This window comes from Pelophylax lessonae (genome assembly GCF_965119305.1).
Source record: "Pelophylax lessonae genome assembly, chromosome: 2".
NCBI lineage: Eukaryota > Metazoa > Chordata > Amphibia > Anura > Ranidae > Pelophylax > Pelophylax lessonae.
The window spans coordinates 640,224,509-640,243,509 of NC_138769.1; the positions used below are offsets into that span (position 1 = coordinate 640,224,509).

Consider the following 19,001-nt stretch of genomic DNA (forward strand, 5'->3'; position numbering starts at 1 on the left):
GTGTAAATGACTCTGTAACCCACACCAACATTTGTTATGCGGGGGGGCTTTTAAAGAATGGTGTAGATCCTCTCTATGCATTCCCTTGATACAGTAGTTCCTTCCAAGGCTATGGGCCTGTTGGCAGTTGCTACCTTAACTATTTAGTGGCTACACCGTTCTTGCATGCAGACACACAGAGATAAAGTAACTTGCTAGCAACACCTTGGCTTTATTCAGAGTGTTTCAACCGAAAACTGAATTGTGAATTTAGATAGAATTCTTAGTTAAAACTTCTATCCTTGGAACTTATAATGTAGCTATAACATTAACCCTTACACACTCAGTAAGATTGTATAATGCTGTGTTTGCATGGCGTGGGAGAAATATGTCTTGTTTTCTTTAACTCATTTCATTCATTTGTACGTTAATGAAATCAGTTTTACCTGGTTCTGTTTATGCAAAAGTCAGGATGTGCTTGACACAAGTTGCATCAGGTTCCGTCAAGATTGTACGTATGTCATATCTTTCAGTAATCATAGCATGGCAATAGCGGCCCTTGCTTGCAACCTTCATAATATTCATACCTCCTGCTTCTATAATCACATTTATTTTTTTCAATAAGTACATTCATTCCATGTAGCTAAGATTAAGCCGACACAGCTGACTCAGATATTTCCTCAAGTTAAGTTTATACCAAATGGCAAAGGTATATATACTCAATATCATATAGTACCCAAATAATATTCTGAGTCACTGCTGCTTGTGCTTAATTTAATGTTCCCATGGCACATTGTAACCATCTCTGTACTCATTTTGCTGTAAAGTGAGCCCCTGTCTTAACACCAGCAGCAAATCCATCCGCAGAAAACAGAGAACCTAATAACGGGAACTCCAGTAAAATATGTGGATCAGTGTTGTAGCAATAGCCATTGTAGCTCATGTGATTGTATCAAGACAGGGATTACTAATAGGACCCTGAAACTCATCCCAAAACATATTTGTCCTTTTTAGGAGGAGTAGGATGGGGTTAATCCTCTCTTGGTTCTTTAATGTCAGCCAGAATCCATCAGTTTTAGTGGTGGTGTTACAAGTTATTTCACTTTGCATTCTTGTACCAGACACACCAAATATATTTGTTTGTCTGGGGTTCAGCTTTAACCACTTAAGCCCCGGAGGATTTGGCTGCTAAACGACCAGAGGGTATTTTGCGATTCGGCACTGCGTGACTTTAACGGACAATTGCGCGGTCGTGCGACGCTGTACCTAAACGAATTTGGCGTCCTTTTTTTCACACAAACAGAGCTTTCTTTTGGCGGTATTTGATCACCTGTGCGATTTTTTGATCACGCGCTATAAACAAAAAAAGAGCGTAAATTTTGCAAAAATAGCAATATTTTTCCCCCAAAAAAAAATGTAAAAATCAAAATTTTTTAATATTTTCGGCCAATTTGTTTTATGCTACCTATGTTTGGTAAAAAAAATCGCAAAAAGCGTATTTTGATTGGTTTGCGCAAAAGTTATTGCGTTTACTAACAAAGGGAAAGATTTTTGTCATTTTTGTTGTTTTTTTTTTTAACGCGTAATGGCGGCGATCTGCGATTTTTTTTGCGGTACTGCGACATTGCGGCGGACAGATCGGACCCTTGACTGACATTTTTGACACTTTTGGGGTTACCAGTGACATTTCTACAGTAATCAGTGCTATATATATGCACTGTTACTGTAAAAATACACTGGTAGTGAAGGGGTTAACTTTATTTGAGAGGGAGGGGCTGTGTGTGTCCCTAGGGGCGTGATTCTAACTGTGATTGGCTGTGGCTTCAACTGTATGCAGAGTGATCAATGGATCTACATAGTAGATCCATGTGATCATCTCTCATACAGAGAGGAGAATGACAGGCAGCTTGTTTACACAAGCTGCCTGACTTTCTCCCTCTCCCCCGCCGATCGCAGAGTGGCCGGCGGCGATCGGGTCCGCCGGTCACACGCGCGGGGGGGTCCGTGACCACGCGGGAGCGCACCTCCGGCGGCGCGCGCTCGCTCCCTAAACCCTCACAGGCGAGCGACGTAGACCTACGTCACTTTGCCTGTGAGGGGCTGACCGCCGCCGTAGATAGTCGTGCGGCGGTCGGCAAGTGGTTAAGACAATGTTTCCAGAGCCTGTCCTCTAGTTCCAACAAAATTTCATATTTTGAGAATATTCCACACAAGTCACTAAATCATAATGGTGATAGGCCTCTTAGGCCTAAACACCTTCACATGGTGGTGGTTACATTCTCCCCCATACAAAACAGACCTGCTGTGTTGAAGCAAGGGCTTTGATGGTGGGTGGATAGGTCAATATATCCTACTGAGAGGGGGTCTATTAGGAGATGCAATCTTTTTTTAACCTAATGGGCAAAATGACAGTGTTTTTTTAAAACAATAATGATGCATTGATGGAGATGCCAAGCTCACTTCATATCTGTGTTGAAGGTGAAGTTCGATCTCTGTGACACTCTCCAGGGCAGGAGATTAAACTCCTAGTGCATTTCAGATAGAAACTTCTAGGTAGAGTTGAAAAATTACATTCTGAATTTCTTACATTCTGGGGAACCCTGAATGTGAGATTTTTCTGTAAAACCCTTCATGATGCATTTTGGCAATCTCATCCAGCTTCAAGTTAATTCTCTATGAAATATATGGAGAAATTCTGCAAGGGTTTTGAAAGGCTAGCTAGACATAGAGGGGGTTGCTTTACTAAAGATTTGCCTTTGAGCCTGTTACTATAGGCTGGTTGCTGTAGGCAACACTGTCATTTCAGCTCACTTGCTTAATAGACTGGCCTCTTTAAATCTGAATATATTGTTTCTGTTGAATGTCTGCTGGTAGGTAAGCCAAGGCCTCATGTTGATATTGTCATCCTAACTTTCCACACTGTTGACTTGGTCATGCATTCAGACACTTAAGGTTAATTTATTAAAGGCAAAAAAACTGTTCATTTTTCAAGGAGGTTCACTTTGCAATGGCATTTTCCCCAGGGCTTAGTGAATAAGGCAAAGCTTCTTTTTTTTTTTTTTGTCTTCCATCATCTAATTGTGCAAGCACAAATTCTGTTTTCTTTTGATTTGCAACTTAATTGGGCATTTTTTACAAAGGTACATTTTTACCACATGTACTAAGTTCTGGGGAAAATTCCCTTGCAGTGTGAACAGCCTATTTGCCTTTGGTAATTAAATCCCATGGTTTCTTATGATAAACCCACTTTGCATAAATGATGCCTAAGGAGGACTCCCAGACATACCCTTTGGATTAAAAACCGCATAGGATCCCCTCCCCAGACTAATGACACCTCCTAAATGTTTAATGGCTAAAACCCTTCTCCTCAGAACTATTGACTCTTGGAAAAAAAAAACTCTCAAATTGTATTAATACAATAAAGATTGCACACCTTTTACAATTACATAGTAAAGCCTAGTACATATACGGGCCGAATCTGCCAGTTCAATAGAAACCTGTGACATTCGGCCTGTGTGTACGACAGCCTGTCCTACAGAAGCAAGCCATTCTTCTGGCTTCTGTTAAAGGGGCATGACCTGAGAAATGTCTGCCAATCGGCATTCAATCGGTGCTTTCAGCCAATGGCTGAGAACGCTGACTGGTGTGTTCTGGCAGGGGGAACGTCCTCCCTGTCAGGACACAATAGCTCAGCGGGGTAGATTGCTGTACTAACATCAGATAGCTAGCACAGTCGCTCCTCTTTTTCGTTCTATGCATCGGGTTGAGCCTAGGTTCACACTATAGCGGGTCCTGCATGCCGCATTTGTTCGGGCATGTCAGTCCACTCATTTGATTGGGCTGCTGTACCTGCGAGAAGTGCAGGGAAAAAGTCCTTGACCCTATTTTAAAAACTCGACCATATGGAACATGATCCTGCCACACCATGTGGTTTTACACACACTCAAAATGCGCTGCATTTTCCAATGCATAATACTAAGTAGCATCCCCACGCATCTGCAAAAGAGCAACACATTTTGCCTGCGGGTTGGATACTGTGTGCGATTAGCACTTTCAAAAAACATTTTTCCCTGGTCTTTGTCAACATACTTTTTCTGTTTAATGCAGATTTTACATTTTAATACAAAAATGTTTGCACATGATAGCAGATTTCTTGTTTTGCTTGAAAGATTACCCCTAAATTGCTACAGCGTGGCACTATGCTTTATTAATTTGCATTGTGTTCCACTTCCTTTGAGACTTTGAAGAATGTAGAGCAATGAAATAAAAAAGCAGGAGGAGAAAGCCTGATCATTTGAGTTGTCAGTCATGTGACTAGCTGCTCCTGTAATCACACAGTTCTCTTTGTAAAATTTGAGAAAATTCCTTGGGACAGACTAGACAGCTGCTGATCAACAAAAGTTTTCCAACTTCTTCTAATGTCAATGCACACAGATTGAAATTCAGTTGGTCACTGCTGTACGTGTTGAATTTCAATCGGTCTGTGCCCAGCTTAAAGGCATAGTTCACCTTTACCAAAAAACTGCCCATACAAGTAAGGGGCATCTGTTGATAAAACAAACTGTACAGCTTTGGCAAAAACCGAATAATGCCCTTGCTGTAGGTGTGGGCCATTTATGTATCCCGGGTAACTATAGGCCGGTCAGCCTAACATCAGTAGTATGCAAAATTTTGGAGGGGATGTTAAGGGACCACATACAAGACTTTAGTAATGAAAACGGTATTCTAAGTAGTAATCAGCATGGATTCATGAAAAATCGTTCTTGCCAAACCAATCTATTAACCTTCTACAATGAAGTGAGCTGCCACCTAGATAAGGGAAAGCCTGTGGATGTGGTGTATCTGGACTTTGCAAAGGCCTTTGACACCGTTCCCCAAAAACGCTTACTGTTCAAACTAAGGAAGGTAGGTATGGACCATAAGGTGAGTACCTGGATAGAGAACTGGCTCCAGGGGAGAGTCCAGAGGGACTCTAATGGGAAGTACTCGGATTGGGCGGGTGTGGAAAGTGGGGTCCCCCAGGGTTCTGTCCTGGGACCAATCCTGTTTAATTTATTCATAAATGATCTAGAGGAGGGGATATCTAGTAAAATCTCAGTATTTGCAGATGATACTAAACTAGGCTTGCCAATATCTTCTATGCAGGATGTGGAAACCTTGCAAGCGGACCTGAACAAAATAACGGGGTGGGCAACTACATGGCAGATGAGGTTTAATGTTGAAAAATGTAAAGTAATGCACCTGGGGGCCAGAAACCAGAAAGCAAACTACTCACTAGGGGGGGGGGGGACCTCTGGGTGAGTCTAGGATGGAAAAGGACTTGGGGGTACTGGTAGACAACAGGCTTGGCAGTGGCATGCAATGCCAAGCCTCCGCAAGCAAAGCCAACAGAATACTGGAATGTATAGAAAAGGGGATTCACTCCAGAAATAAAGAGATTATTCTCCCACTCTACAAGACTCTGGTAGTCTGGAGTATGCTGTCCAGTTCTGGGCACCGGTCCTCAGGAAGGATGTGCTGGAACTGGAGAAAGTCCAGAGAAGGGCAACAAAAATGATTAGGGGAATGGAGGACATCAGCTATGAGGAAAGACTACAAGCACTGAACTTATTCTCTCTGGAGAAGAGACGATTGAAGGGGGATATGATATCAATGTACAAATACTGTACTGGCTACCCTAGCATAAGGAACAAACTATTCAGAGAAAGGAGATACAATAAGACACGTGGCCACTCACTAAAACTAGAGGAAAGGCGGTTTAACCTTAAAGTGCGTAAGGGGTTCTTCACTGTAAGAGCGGTAAGGATGTGGAATTCTCTTCCACAAGCAGTCGTATCAGCAGGGAGCATTGATGGTTTCAAAAAACTATTAGATGGGCACCTTAGAGACCACAACATACAGGGGTATACGATGTACGGTTAAAAGCAAACACACACACATCATAGGTTGAACTGGATGGACTGATGTCTTTTTTCAACCTCACTAACTATGTAACTATGTAACTATATGTACAGTACCTCCCAAAGCCTGGCTTAAAAACTCAGAGGTGGCATCATGCTGTCCTGCCTTGTTGCTAGGATGTTGCTAAGACACTCCCAGCCGATTTGCAACCCCCTTGCATGCCCTCTCTCTCAAAATTAAAAAAAAAAAAAAACACTGCACTTATCAGATAAGAAAAAAGTTAAATCAATCAAACAGTGATTTAAAAAAATATATTTAGAAAAAGCAGCAGCTCTACTATGAGACATCTGTCACAGTAGTTATTATATTCCAATACCTTGAGCTGCACTAAGAAATGTATAAATATTTAAAATATGTGTACAATAATGTTCATATGCATATGTAATTCATGAAAAAAAAAACAAAATTGTGAAAATCCAGATGATGAGGAAAAGTCCTCTATTTAATATTCATATTAAAGTCATAACGCCATAATAAATATCTACCACCAATGCATTTTAAGAATCTTTGCATCAAACCACCACCTTATTGGTAAATATACAACCTTATCAACTATCAATGACCCAAGTCGTAAGATCATCACACATCTGCTGGCACTCCCCTAAGGTCACATGAATCCTTAAAAGATCCTCCACTTGTCACCATCCAATGCCGCTCATAAAGAGATAAGAAAGCAAACACTCCACATAATGTAAAATCTTCTTTCTGCCCTGGAAGACATCACGTATGAAGAAACGCGAAAAGCGGAGCTATGTGCTGAAGTCTTCACGTTCCTGGAAGTGTAGGTGGATCGCTGTTGCCGGCTGAGAGTGTTTTGTTTTGGGCAAATTTCAAAGCGTTGATGTAAGTGCATTTTTAACATTAATAAATCGTCTTAAGAAATGTTTACTCTATGTGGCGTGTTTGCCTCCTTACCTCTTTATGAGCAGTATTGTATGGTGACACGTGGAGGATCTTTTAAGGATTTATGAGACCTTAGGGGAGTGCCAGCAGATGTGTGATGATCTTGACACAGTCTTTTACCCATGGGCTCTTTATGACTTCTCTTTACCTAGATGGTCATTGGTAGTTGGTAAGCTTACATTGATACCACATAGATGGTGGTTTGATGCACTGATTCCATAAAATGCATTGGTAGTAGATATCTATTTTGGCATTATGACTTCAATGTCGATATCAAATAGCGGACTTTTTCTCATCACATGGACTTTCACAATATTTCTTGATTTCATGTATTGCATATGATTATTATTGTACACACATTTTGCATTTTTTTTATAATTTCTTAACGCAGATGAAGGTATTGAAAAATGCCCTCTCTCTCCCCTGTTGCAGTAACTCTGAGCTCAGTGATGCTGCAATAGAGAAGATAGTGGACCACACGTGTGGAGGTGTGAGAGCTTGCTCCTGTGATGGTGGGGGTGAGCATTAACGGCTGAGAGTGTCTTAGCAATGTCCTAGCAACAAGGCAGGCTGGGAAGATGCCAGCTCTGGGAGTTTTTTGACTAGGCTTCAGGAGGAGCATAAATGGCCTGCACCTATAACAGGGGCATTATTCAACTTTGGTCAAAGCTGCACAGTCTGTTTTTATCTCCAGCACCCCTTCCCTGCAGAGGAAGTTTTTTGGTAAAGGTGAACTAACCCCCTTAATCCTTTCTCACTCTTCTAAAATGTGTTTTTGTCTGTGTCTGCCTTCAAGAGAGGGAAGCGATGGAACTTTCTTAATAGGGACAGGCAATAAAAACGTAATAGATGCTCTAACTCTTCCATTCGTTATCCAAAACTAAATAAAAGGTTTTGGGTGGAGTCATCTGTTGTTAATTTGGTCAAGAACAGACCCATTGCTCTAGTTCGTTAAAACAAAATGCAGTATAGGGTGTGGGAATGCTATCCAGTATAATCTATTATTGTAGGTTGTACTGCAGGTGTTTTAAACCAGTCCTGTTCACGGACATGGAGAACAGTGTTGCTTCAGCCTGAAATTAGTTTTAATAATAAGTGAGGTTGAAGACTTGCCAGTACAACAAGAAAAAGCTAAAATATGTACCGGTGGTCCATTCCACTAACAATAGTGATGAAAATGTCACTGTGTGTTATTAGATAGCCGCCTATGTTGGGGCTTTCTCAAGTAAAACTTTGAAGCAAAGAACAATGAAAGTGTTACTTCTAGCAATCAGCTACTTGATTTCACTGTCAAACTACATGCAAAAAATGATTGCTATTGGACACATCTGTCCTATACTTACCTTCAATTTTTATTGGCGAGGCCCATTCATTCTTTCAACTTAAAACCAGTAACAGCTTTCCTTGCTGTAAAACTAGGCTTTGTTTATGGTAGTGCCTGAAAGATGGACTGTCTGTGTTGCCATTAGCAAATCTGTTCATAGTGTTATTTTTCAAGCAACGGATTGCAAGGAAATGAAGGAGAAAGTTTTGAGGAACAACACACGTCATGTTTCTGGCCCATTTGTCCACAAAGTCCTCTCTTTTCATAAAATAATGTTTTTTTTTTTTTATTTTTCTCAGTAGTCTGGTGTTCCTGTCACTTTTTTACTTGGCTTGTGTAGCCACCCTGCATGCTTTAGGTAAAACATCTTTTCAACCCCTCCAAAGGTTGAAAAATGGCCGCTAGCACTGCTTAGCGTGAAGATGTGACAGATCTGTGTTCTTTGTGTTGCATGCATTAACTTGACACTGTCCTCTCTTCTCCTGTTCTTTCACTCCATGCTCCCTGACTAGCAAATGGAATCTCTTGCAGTAAGTGTCTCTACTTTTCTATTTTCTCTTCTAGCTGTAACTGTTCTCTTACATGGTCAATCATTTTATTCAGATACTTGTATATGGCAATTGGTGCAGCAGAATTACTATACCAGAAAACGGGAAGGTCCTTGTGGGGTTGGAATAAAATTCTGACCATTAGTAGAAAGAGGCTGCATGGACAGTACAAATGTAGGCCGGCAATACACGATTCAAACTGTTAATGGGCAGGCTGAACGTACAAAATTGATTGATCGATCAACTTGGGTACAACCAGCCTACCGGATACTCCTATGTTTACCCCCAGTGGCTTCTATAGCCTCTAGCGATAATCACTGTCTTCCCCCACCTACCTCCGCCGGAAGCAGACAATTGCTCGGCAGGAGGGATTCCTCTGTCAACACTGTCTGTGTTGCTGGGGGAATTGTGCAAATTTCTTTCCTGCAACCCATGATTGCAGGAAAGAAATTTACAATGTGTATAACCTGCCTTAGTCAAAAGCACATTTTCAGATAGGCAGGGCAGGACTTCTGAGCAGGCACAGTAAGCCTGTCCCTATAGACAGCAAAGTCAAAGGGCAGCTTTTCCAAATATAGTTTTCCTAAACGCATACTTTTCTTCTCCCATATTCTGTAGATATACTATAAAATCGTTATTTCTCTATCGCTCATTGACAGACGTAGTCCTCGGTGATTCAACACCCTCGGGTTATGCTGCCCTCTACAGGAGTAGGACTAGACAGGAAAGAAAACGTTCTGGCCACACCCTAGGGGCAGTCCCAGAGGGTATATCCTCTCACTTCCTGCTCTAGCAAATCAGTTTTTTTCTGTCTAGTTAGGAGTAAGGACCTAGATACCTTGCTGGGATCTTCGGTCCTGGCAGGATTTTTTTCTTAGAAAAGATTTTTTAGACAGCTTTTTTTCTCCAGTGTTCCTGTGAGATCTTCAAGCAAGAAAGCTGAACTGGGCGACGGGCTGGATGTTGAGATCCAGTGGTCACCCCAGTTCAGCCTACTAGCGCGTGCAGGCCATAGCTCCGCGCTGGGTCGGCCGCGACATAGTCCCACTGGACGGGGGCTGACCCTGCGAGTTAAACGTCTCGCTGAAACGCCAAAGACCATGAGTCACGGCGTCCGTATTGGTCGACAGCCCTCCTACCGCGGTGGAGAGGGGTACTGTCAGGAGTTGGCGCCCGCCTGGTTCCGGTATGGTGAGTAGTATGTTCCCCCTTTCCCCCTGACGGGTCTTGTGGTGAACGCGGGCCCCTCTCTGTAATGGTAAGGATGGGTTCCCCTCTATCCTATAACATGTCACAGATCCCCCTAATTGAGTGTGATTTTTGTGTACAAGAAGCCAGGAGGCTTGGTTTGGGAGCTGACAATCTAATTGTAAAAATGTGAAAATGATTGTAGTCAGTGGCAGTACTAGAACTTTACTGTGATAGTATAAGGTATCCTACCTGTCAGAAGCCACAGGGCGATGTCTATACATGTATACTGCATTCCAGATCATTCCTCCAGCTCAGATGCCTCCCGACGGCCACGGACCGCATACGGCCCGCCAGGGTCCGGTACCGCCGACCACGCTGACCACCATGAGGGTGAAGGGTTGTGAGGCCGAGATCCTTCTGCAGACATGCCGCTATTCTGTGCAGGCCGCCGCCATTGTCTGGTAGATCGCACGAGGCCACCATTTTGGTGTAGCCTCGTGTCTCCAGCATGGGGGCGGCCATGTTTGAGGTGACTCAAACACCTCATGGAGCCAGGGGGAGGCGCCGGCAGGCGTGTTAAGGGGCGGAGCCGCCTCCTTTACCCAGGAAATAGGGCCAAAGACTTCCTGTCTGTAACAAGACAAGCACTGAGCAAGCTGATGAAAACTTCTGTGCATCAGGGATGAGCCTTGGGGTCTCTCTCTCTCTCTCGGGTCCAAAAAGGCAGGTAACACTGAGGGGCGCTGTTGCAACTGGGGGACACACAAAAAAAAAAAAAGTTTTTTACTTTGTAATTTTTTGTCGCTGGCAAGTGTCTTGTATAATCATTGACCCTGCCGCATAGGTATCCCCACCTGATCCCCTCAAGGTGGCCCCAGGACCCTCCAGTACCCCACTTGTTTTTAATGCATTATCGGCAGTTTTGGAGTCTTTGGTATCCCGGGTGGAGGTGGCCTGTCAGGGACGGGGGTCAAGAAGCGACCCCCGCCTACCCCTATTGTTTATCAGATACTTCAGGGGCTGTTGTCTCAGGTAATATCTCCTCAGCAGTGAGGAGCACGTTTCTGCCTCCGCCATAGCACAAGAGTGGTGGATGCACTAGTTGTGTCCGTCCGGGAAACCTTTAGTCTTGAGGTTACACCGGCAGAGGTAGCTGAGACTGAGATTCCTTTTTGGTACTTGTTAGCCTACCAAAAGGGCGAAGGATTTTCCTTTACCCAAATGGGGTCGTTTTGAAACAAACCCCTGTTATTTCCAAACGCATGGCTAGGTGCTATCCGTTTGAGGAATTCCTCTTTATAGGATAGACGGTACCACCTGCTGTCTTGCCACAGACTGTTAGGATAAAAGGACCTCGTAACAACGAGGACCTTCCTTTTCTGCTCATAAAGAGTTGTTCGTTCCGCGAGGGCGGGCGATAAGGCGAAACCCTCCAAAGCCCCTTTAGAGGGGTTTCAAAGGGCGCTGGTCGGCTAAACAAAAAGTCCGGCTCAGCCAAGCCTGAAGATACAGCCTGATGCGCCCCTACCCATCTCTGGGGTGGGGGGGATGTCTTCACCGGTTTCTGGAGGACACAGGATCGAGTTTCGATCACTTCCACCGGTGCGATTCTTCCCTTCTAACATTGAACGGTTTCAGGGGTTCTATTCGAACCTATTCACAATGCCCAGGAAAGAGGGCAAGGTGCGTCCAAATCTGGACTTGGGAAGAAATAGAGTCCATCCGTACAGTAGTGGCCTCCCTGCATCAGGGGGATTTCCTGGCGTCCATAGACATTTAGGAGGCCTATCTTTATATCCCCATCATCGCAGGACATCAGCGTTTTTTCGCTTTCCCAAAGATCATCCCTGGTTCCCACCAGGAGACTGAACTATCTGGGCCTAAGGTTGGATACATCCTGGGCAAGAGAGTTTCTCCTTGCGGAGAAACTCCAGAAGGTTCAGTCAACGATTCGGATGTTGCTGTCCGTCAATTGGCTGGGACTGATGGTGGCCTTCTTAGAGGCAGTACCATATACCCAGTCTCATACCCGAATTCTCTTGAAGGAGATTCTTTTTTAATGGAATCAGAATTCCGATTCCCTGGACAATCGGATCCGGTTGAGCGAGCGGACCAGGAAGTCTCCGATGCTCAACCAGGGGAAGTCATTTCTTCCGATAGTATCCAGATTACCAATAAGGGTATCGGAACTGAGAGCGATCAGATTTTGTCTGATTTACTGGATCGAGCAGCTCTAGAGCAGTCCGATTCGGATCCAATCGCATATGGCCTCTTCATCCAGAGGTTTTTCACCAGCTGTCCCTTCATTGGGACATCCCGGATGTGGATCTGTTGGCACCTTGGCTTAACAGGAAGGTGCGGAGGTTTGTAGCTCGCGCCGCGATCCTCTAGCGGACGCAGCAGAAACGCTGATCGCCCCGTGGGGGCAGTATCAGCTACGGCATGCCTTCCATCCTCTCAAGTTGCTGCGGGAACTTCTTCGCAGGATAGAGGTGGAGGGAATTCCAGTTATTCTGGAAATTCCGGACTGACCTCGTCGAGCCTGGTACGCCGACTTGGTGAGGCTAGTCGCGGACGCTCCTTGGAGACTTCCTCTCAGGGAGGATTTGCGGTCTCAGGGACCGATCTTCCATCTTGCTTTACAGTCGCTGGCTTAATGGCCTGGCCATTGAGACCCAGGTACTGAAGGACAAGGGAGTGTCAGCTTCAGTTATTCCTACCTCCAGTTAAAGCAAGGAAAGCGACTTCCAGCACATGGAAGTTTTATATTGCATGGTGTGAATCTATTGGATTTCCCCCACATACCTATTCGGTGACCCGAATTTTGGTCTGTCTGCAACAAGGGGTTGAGCAGAAACTATCCTTGAGCACGATCAAGGGTCAGGTTTTCGGCGTTAGCAATCTTCTTTCAAGAAACCTTTGGCTAATCATTCCTTGGTGCGGAATTTCATCCAGGGGGTGCGACATCTGGCTCCGCCAGTGCGCGCACCCTTACCGCCTGGGATCTTAATTTAGTGTGGTCGGTTCTTCAGAAACTTCTCTTTGAAGATATTAGGGAGATTCCCTTGCTTACATTATCCCAGAAGGTGGCCTTCTTGATGGCCATTACTTCTGCACGCAGGGTGTCAGAACTGGCCGCATTATCTTGTCGTTCCCCATATCTGGTGGTTCATAGGGATAAGGTGGTTCTTCTTCCGAATCCATCCTTCCTTCCTAAAGTGGTTTTCAGAGTTTTTCATCTGAATAAAAGTATTGTGTTACCTTCCCCGTATCCTAAGACTAGCCATCCTTGGGAGTTTGCATTACACTCCTTGGATGGGGTTCAGAAGGATACACTTGACTACTACGAACTTGTTTTCGTAAGACGGACTCACTTTTTGTGATCACGGATAGCCCTTGAAGGGGGTTACCTGTGTCTGCCGCGACCATATCTACATGGATCAGTCAGACGGTGGTACAGGCTTATTCTATTAAGGGTCGGAATCCTCCATTCCCTGTTAGGGCGCAATTCACTCGAGCGCTCAGTACTTCCTGGGCCTATCGCCATCAGGCGTCAGTGGTCCAGGTATGTAAGGCGGCCACCTGGTCGTCGGTACATACCTTTTACAAAATTTTATAAGATTGATGTGATGGCATCGGCGGATGCCTCATTTGGCCGCAAGGTTTTGCAGGCCGCAATTTGAGGAGACCGGTGGTCTACCTCGGGGGTTTTTTTCTGTTGAAAAATTTCTGTTGAGTCTCATCATTGAGGATGAGCATTGTAAACTTCTAGTTGGCACCAGTTGGGCCTTCTAGATTGGATTTGATTTCCATTTTCCCACCCCTCATTTGTGGTACTGCTTTGGGACGTCCCGAGGGTGTTGAATCACCGAGGACTACGTCTGTCAATGAGCGATAGAGAAAAATGGATTTTTGTAAAATCTTACCGTAAAATCCTTTTCTCTTAGCTCATTGACAGACGTAGTACCCGCCCCTCTGTTTTTGAGTTGGGTTGGGTTAAATTCTCTAAACACTGCTTTGTGACATAACTGATTTGCTAGAGCAGGAAGTGAGAGGATATACCCTCTGGGACTGCCCCTAGGGTGTGGCCAGAACGTTTTCTTTCCTGTCTAGTCCTACTCCTGTAGAGGGCAGCATAACCCGAGGGTGTTGAATCACCGAGGACTACGTCTGTCAATGAGCTAAGAGAAAAGGATTTTACGGTAAGATTTTACAAAAATCCATTTTTGGTAAGCTTATTTAAACATTGTAACATTATTCTAAGCCAGGCTAGGATCAGTAAAACAAGACCAGTCCTTTCTAAAAGAGGTAATCCAAGCAGGGGAGGGGGCTGCTTTGGGTGACACAGGTTGTGTGCCTACAGACTCCCGTCATGGAAAGCTTGCCTTGCAGTTAGGTGTATGTTTGAAGCATATTTATGGATCTACACATATTTGAAGGATCTATGCATACTGAAAAACAAACATACTTTTGTATACACAGTGAAATGCTACATTTCATGCTCTTGTTTGTTCCTCCTTTGGTGCTTCTGAGCTGTGAAATGTTGCAGTGAACCCCTATATTAGCCTTTTTTTACACAAGAGGAACCTGTGAAATAATTTTCAAGTCTTGGATGAACCCCTGATAAATTGAACTTAGGAGGTCAATGGAAATAATGCCCTTTACATTGATGATGTGGGAGAAATGCACTCTATACATTGGTGGTATGTCTAATAGGCAGTCGCTAGTTACCAGTGAATGAGACAGTTCTAAGCAAATAAATCTGTGTTAAACTGTTACACTTTAAAAGGAAAATCTAGACCTTTTAAAGCTTCTTTTTTATATAAATGTGAGAGTGATTGGTTTATGTAAATAATCACTGTGTGATATTGTTTTAAAAACCTTGCTTCTATGCCTAGCTTGTAATCTTGTTATACTGTATGGGTATCAATAGCTGTTCATTACATATGGAGGCTTTGCTTCCTCCAATATGTCACTGTCAGAATCCACCACAGTGCATGACTAATAGATTGTGCAGTGCATGCACAGTGCTTTTTATTCCTCTCTCTACTCAGTAGAAGGAAGGTTCATACTCTGATCACAGACTCTCATTATCAACCCCTAGGAGGTGAGAAGTGGCCCGATGATCACCAGTAGTTCCCAAGATGAGGGTCATTGCTTGTTAATATTGGGCCAAGATGAGGGTCATTGCTTGTTGTTATTGGGCCATTTATGGTATTTTTAATGTTACTCTTTAACAGTTAAAGTTTGTCAGCTTGTAGACTGTCTGGAAATATGCTCTCTTTATCCAGCGTGGTTGATGAGAGTTAAGCTGGCCATAGATGCATGAAAATTCAGCCGGTTCAGCGGGGACCAGACAAATTTTGATCCATCTATGGCTGTTTCTGTTCAAGAGCAGTCAATCTAATGATTAAATGCTCTTTAACAGGCTTGCTGGAAAAATTCAGTTCAATCAGCGCTGCAGCCAGTTGGAGCCTCCGCTGTCAGAATACAATAACACAGTGGGGAAGTTCCCCCTGTCCACCTCACTTGTGTGGATGGCCTGCTGTCTGATCGAAAAAAAAAAAACTGACCTGTGTCAGTTTAAGGGAGCGTTATAAGGTCTATCAGTTTTTCATTAGAGAGATTTGCCTTCACTTCCTGTCCCTTAACCACCCTAGGACGTGAGAAAAAATCCCTCCAAAATGAGAAAAACCCTGGTTGTCACCAGAACAAGTTTCCCGATAGTAGGCTTGCTATCTATTGCTGCTGGTAACAACCCAAATTTAGGAGGTTCTCACTATCAGTGATAACAGTAGACAGAACAAATAGAGAAGGCGAATAGCTCTAACAGGGGCACAGACCTGAGAGCTGTTCTAATCCATCCCCACTCTATCCAAAAAAAAACAAAAAATATTTAAGTTATAGTTTAATTTCAAGAGTGGTTAGGGGCTCAGTGATTGACATGAAATGCATATAAACAAATAGTGTGCGCCAGGCAAATGTGACTATGTGAATTAAAGATGTGCAAATTCAAAGTACCATCATCAATAAATAAAACAATCTCGTACACTAGATAAATATAATAATACATATAGAATTTAAAGGTGTCCATAAAGTGAAAATTAGACACTGATCCAAAAAAGTCCTATAAACTCCAAATGAAACCAGGAAAACCTCATGAAGTATGTAGATTGAATGACTTGTTCCTTAATTTAGTACCCGCAGTGTGTCCCCGACACCAAAACTTGTGTGAAGATGGTGGCTTGCCAAATATCAATGACCTCCTTATTCAGAGCACTCACATAGAACTTCAGTAGAAGTAATCAGGCCTTAATGCCATCTCCACACGTGTCCCAGCGTCATCAGCAGAGTATCCAATTGTACCTTTATTAAAGCAGATGCTGACGTCATTGTGTACTGGTAAGTCCTTGTTTTTGCTAGCATAGTTTGATGTTGAATGCTTATCATCTCTACCTCTGTGTAAGTGCAATTTTAAAGTATAATAAATGTAGCATGGAAAATTCTACACTATGAGGAGTGTAGATGATGTGCTTGTTTTTACACGAGCTTATATTGTTGGTGATCGGATGTGTTGTGCAAGGGAACCTTATTTGCTGATGACCCTGGGACACATAGGGAGACGGCATTAAGGTCTGAGTACTTCTACTGAAGCTCTGTTTGAGCACTCTGAATAAGGGGGTCATTCATGTTTAATAAGCCTCACGCTTCTCAGAAGGTTTTGGTGTTGGAGGCACACTGTAGGCACTTTTTTGGATCAATGTCTAATTTGTACTTTATGGGCACCATTATATTCTATATGTGTTATTATATGTATCTAGTGTATGAGATTGTTTTTTATTTATTTATGATGGTATTTTAGATTTGCACATGTTTATTTGGTTAAACTGTGGGTATAGGATAGTGTATATTGAGGTTTTCTATGTGTGTGTTGGTTGAACTGGATGGACTAGTGTCGTTTTTCAACCAGATTACCTATGTAACTATGAATAGTCACATTTATCTAGCTAGCAAAACATCATATTTGTTTTTTACTGGGAGGGATATCTCCCTTTTATGTTTGCAGCTTTTTCATTTTTGATTTGTGATTTTATTTTTAGCACATTTACATGGTTTTCTAAATTTTTCTATTGTATAAAATACATATAACAATGAGAGGGAGATTTTAAACATTTTAATACAGCTTTTCATGGATGTAATCACTGGAAAGCTAAATTAAAAATCTCTGTATAATAATTCTTACATTAATAGCTTTATACTGTATGTACTCACTAAAAATATGCTGTATTAGATATTTGGACATGAATGGGCTTTATAATTGGCTACGTATATTTATGATTTATATCTGCACCTCAGAGAAACCAATTTGCAGCCAAATCCACAGGAATCTGCCTCCTCCCAGCGCCCTATTTGTGCTCTCTTATCTGTGTCTGATATGTAGGCAGCAGCATAAATATTATTTCAGCATAACCAAAGAGCTAAACATTGCAAGAAGCACAATTCTAAGCTGTGAACTCTCTGGTCTTTATCTGGTTATACTCAAGTGTCCATACTATATAGACTGCCTTAACTGTCCTCTACTTTAGGTTTTGATGACTGCACTGGGTTGGACCACTATAGAAAATAATAGACAGCCGCAAAACACTGCAGTATGCATGTACAGTAGGTTGCTGTGCAGCAACATCCTCCAAATGTAGAAGTGAACAGAATCGTTTATGTCATTCTGCACTTTCATACCTGTTTTTTTTTTTTTTTTTTTTTTTGGGCTTTCCAGAGATCAGAACCATCTGCAAATACCTAGATGGAGAAGGTGTAGTGTAAAAAGAAAAGCCCTAAAGTGTTTTTTCAGACAAAATTTTGCATTGGCCAGCTTCTCCTCTAATTTGGAGCAAACGCTCATTTCACCGTTAAAAATGAATGCCCAGAGGGCTGAAGGTTGACTGCTTGCAGCAGAGCTTCTCAAACTTTAAGTCATGGCACCCTTGAAAAGTATGCAGAATCCTGATGGACCCCAGTCAAAAATGTAAAGTATGTAAATGTTACTTATCAGTGGAAAACCTGATCCTGGGACAATGCATACAACCACTTTGATAAAATTAGCTTCACATCAAAAGCCCTCCTTCACATTAGAGGTCCACCCATTGTGCCAGAAGTCCTCCCTATTGGTCAGAGTCTGCCCTATACTTTAGAGTTTCCCCATCACTGAGCCCCCCAAATCAGACCGTCCTCCCTCCATCACACAGTCCTTTATCAGAGTCCCCCAATCTTACAGTTCACTCTTCACATTAAAGCTCTAACTTTTGGCTCCAGCATCATGGCAAAGGGCAGAAGGTGAAGTAGGTTTGAAGGAGAAAGACCTCCTATCCTCTCCTGAATTCTGATGGCAGCCCTGCATGCTGCGTGCCCTTGTTCAACATCATTAACTGCCATGGTGCGGCCAGGTTGGACACCAACACCATAGCAATGAATGATGCTGTGCTTGCTGCCCTACAGTATCATTGATTGTTATGGTGCCGGTGGCCAGCCTGCTCTCACCATGATGCTGATTCAGGGCAAACGGTGTCCCATGCTCAGGGTACCCTAGGGGAAAGCAAATGGCACCCCAGTTGAAAAATACTGGTTTACAGTTTACTTGTATTGATTTTGTAAAATATGTAATAAAATATTAATACAAGGCATGTCTCCAGTACGCACTTCAGGATTCTGGCCACAACCTCAAAATAGGACACGCCTAACCTCGGTATACAAATCCCATATTAAATATAAACAAATTCACTGGTGTTATGAAACTTTTATGTTTACATCTGTGAGACCCCGTTCACACTGGGGCGACCCGACTTGCGGTGGCGACCTGTGAAGTCGCGGTGCGCAGCTCGCACCGCGACCTCGGAGCGGCCGGCACGGACTTCATAACATTGAAGTCAATGCAGGTCGCTCCAGGTCGCCCCAAAGAAGCTCCGGACCCTTTTTCTAAGTCGGAGCGATTTGTGTCGCTCCTATTAGAACGGGTCCTGTGCTGCTCTATGGCAGGCGACCCACGACGACTTGTCAGGCGACCCAGTGTGAACGGAGTCTAAATGCATGCTAACATATAA

The 19,001-nt window shown here is 43.3% G+C and overlaps 1 protein-coding gene across 2 annotated transcripts in view; it reads left to right on the forward strand.

Annotated features, from left to right (window-relative positions):
* FRY (FRY microtubule binding protein) overlaps positions 1-19,001 on the forward strand; it is a 364,889-nt gene that overhangs the window by 333,167 nt on the left and 12,721 nt on the right. Inside the window, exon 59 of one of the 2 annotated variants that reach the window (XM_082244584.1) lies at positions 8,680-8,697. The exons of the other annotated variant lie outside the window; for it this stretch is intronic. Coding sequence (XP_082100710.1) covers positions 8,680-8,697 — 18 coding nt within the window. The remainder of the gene's footprint in view (positions 1-8,679; positions 8,698-19,001) is intronic. 2 annotated transcript variants of the gene reach the window in all.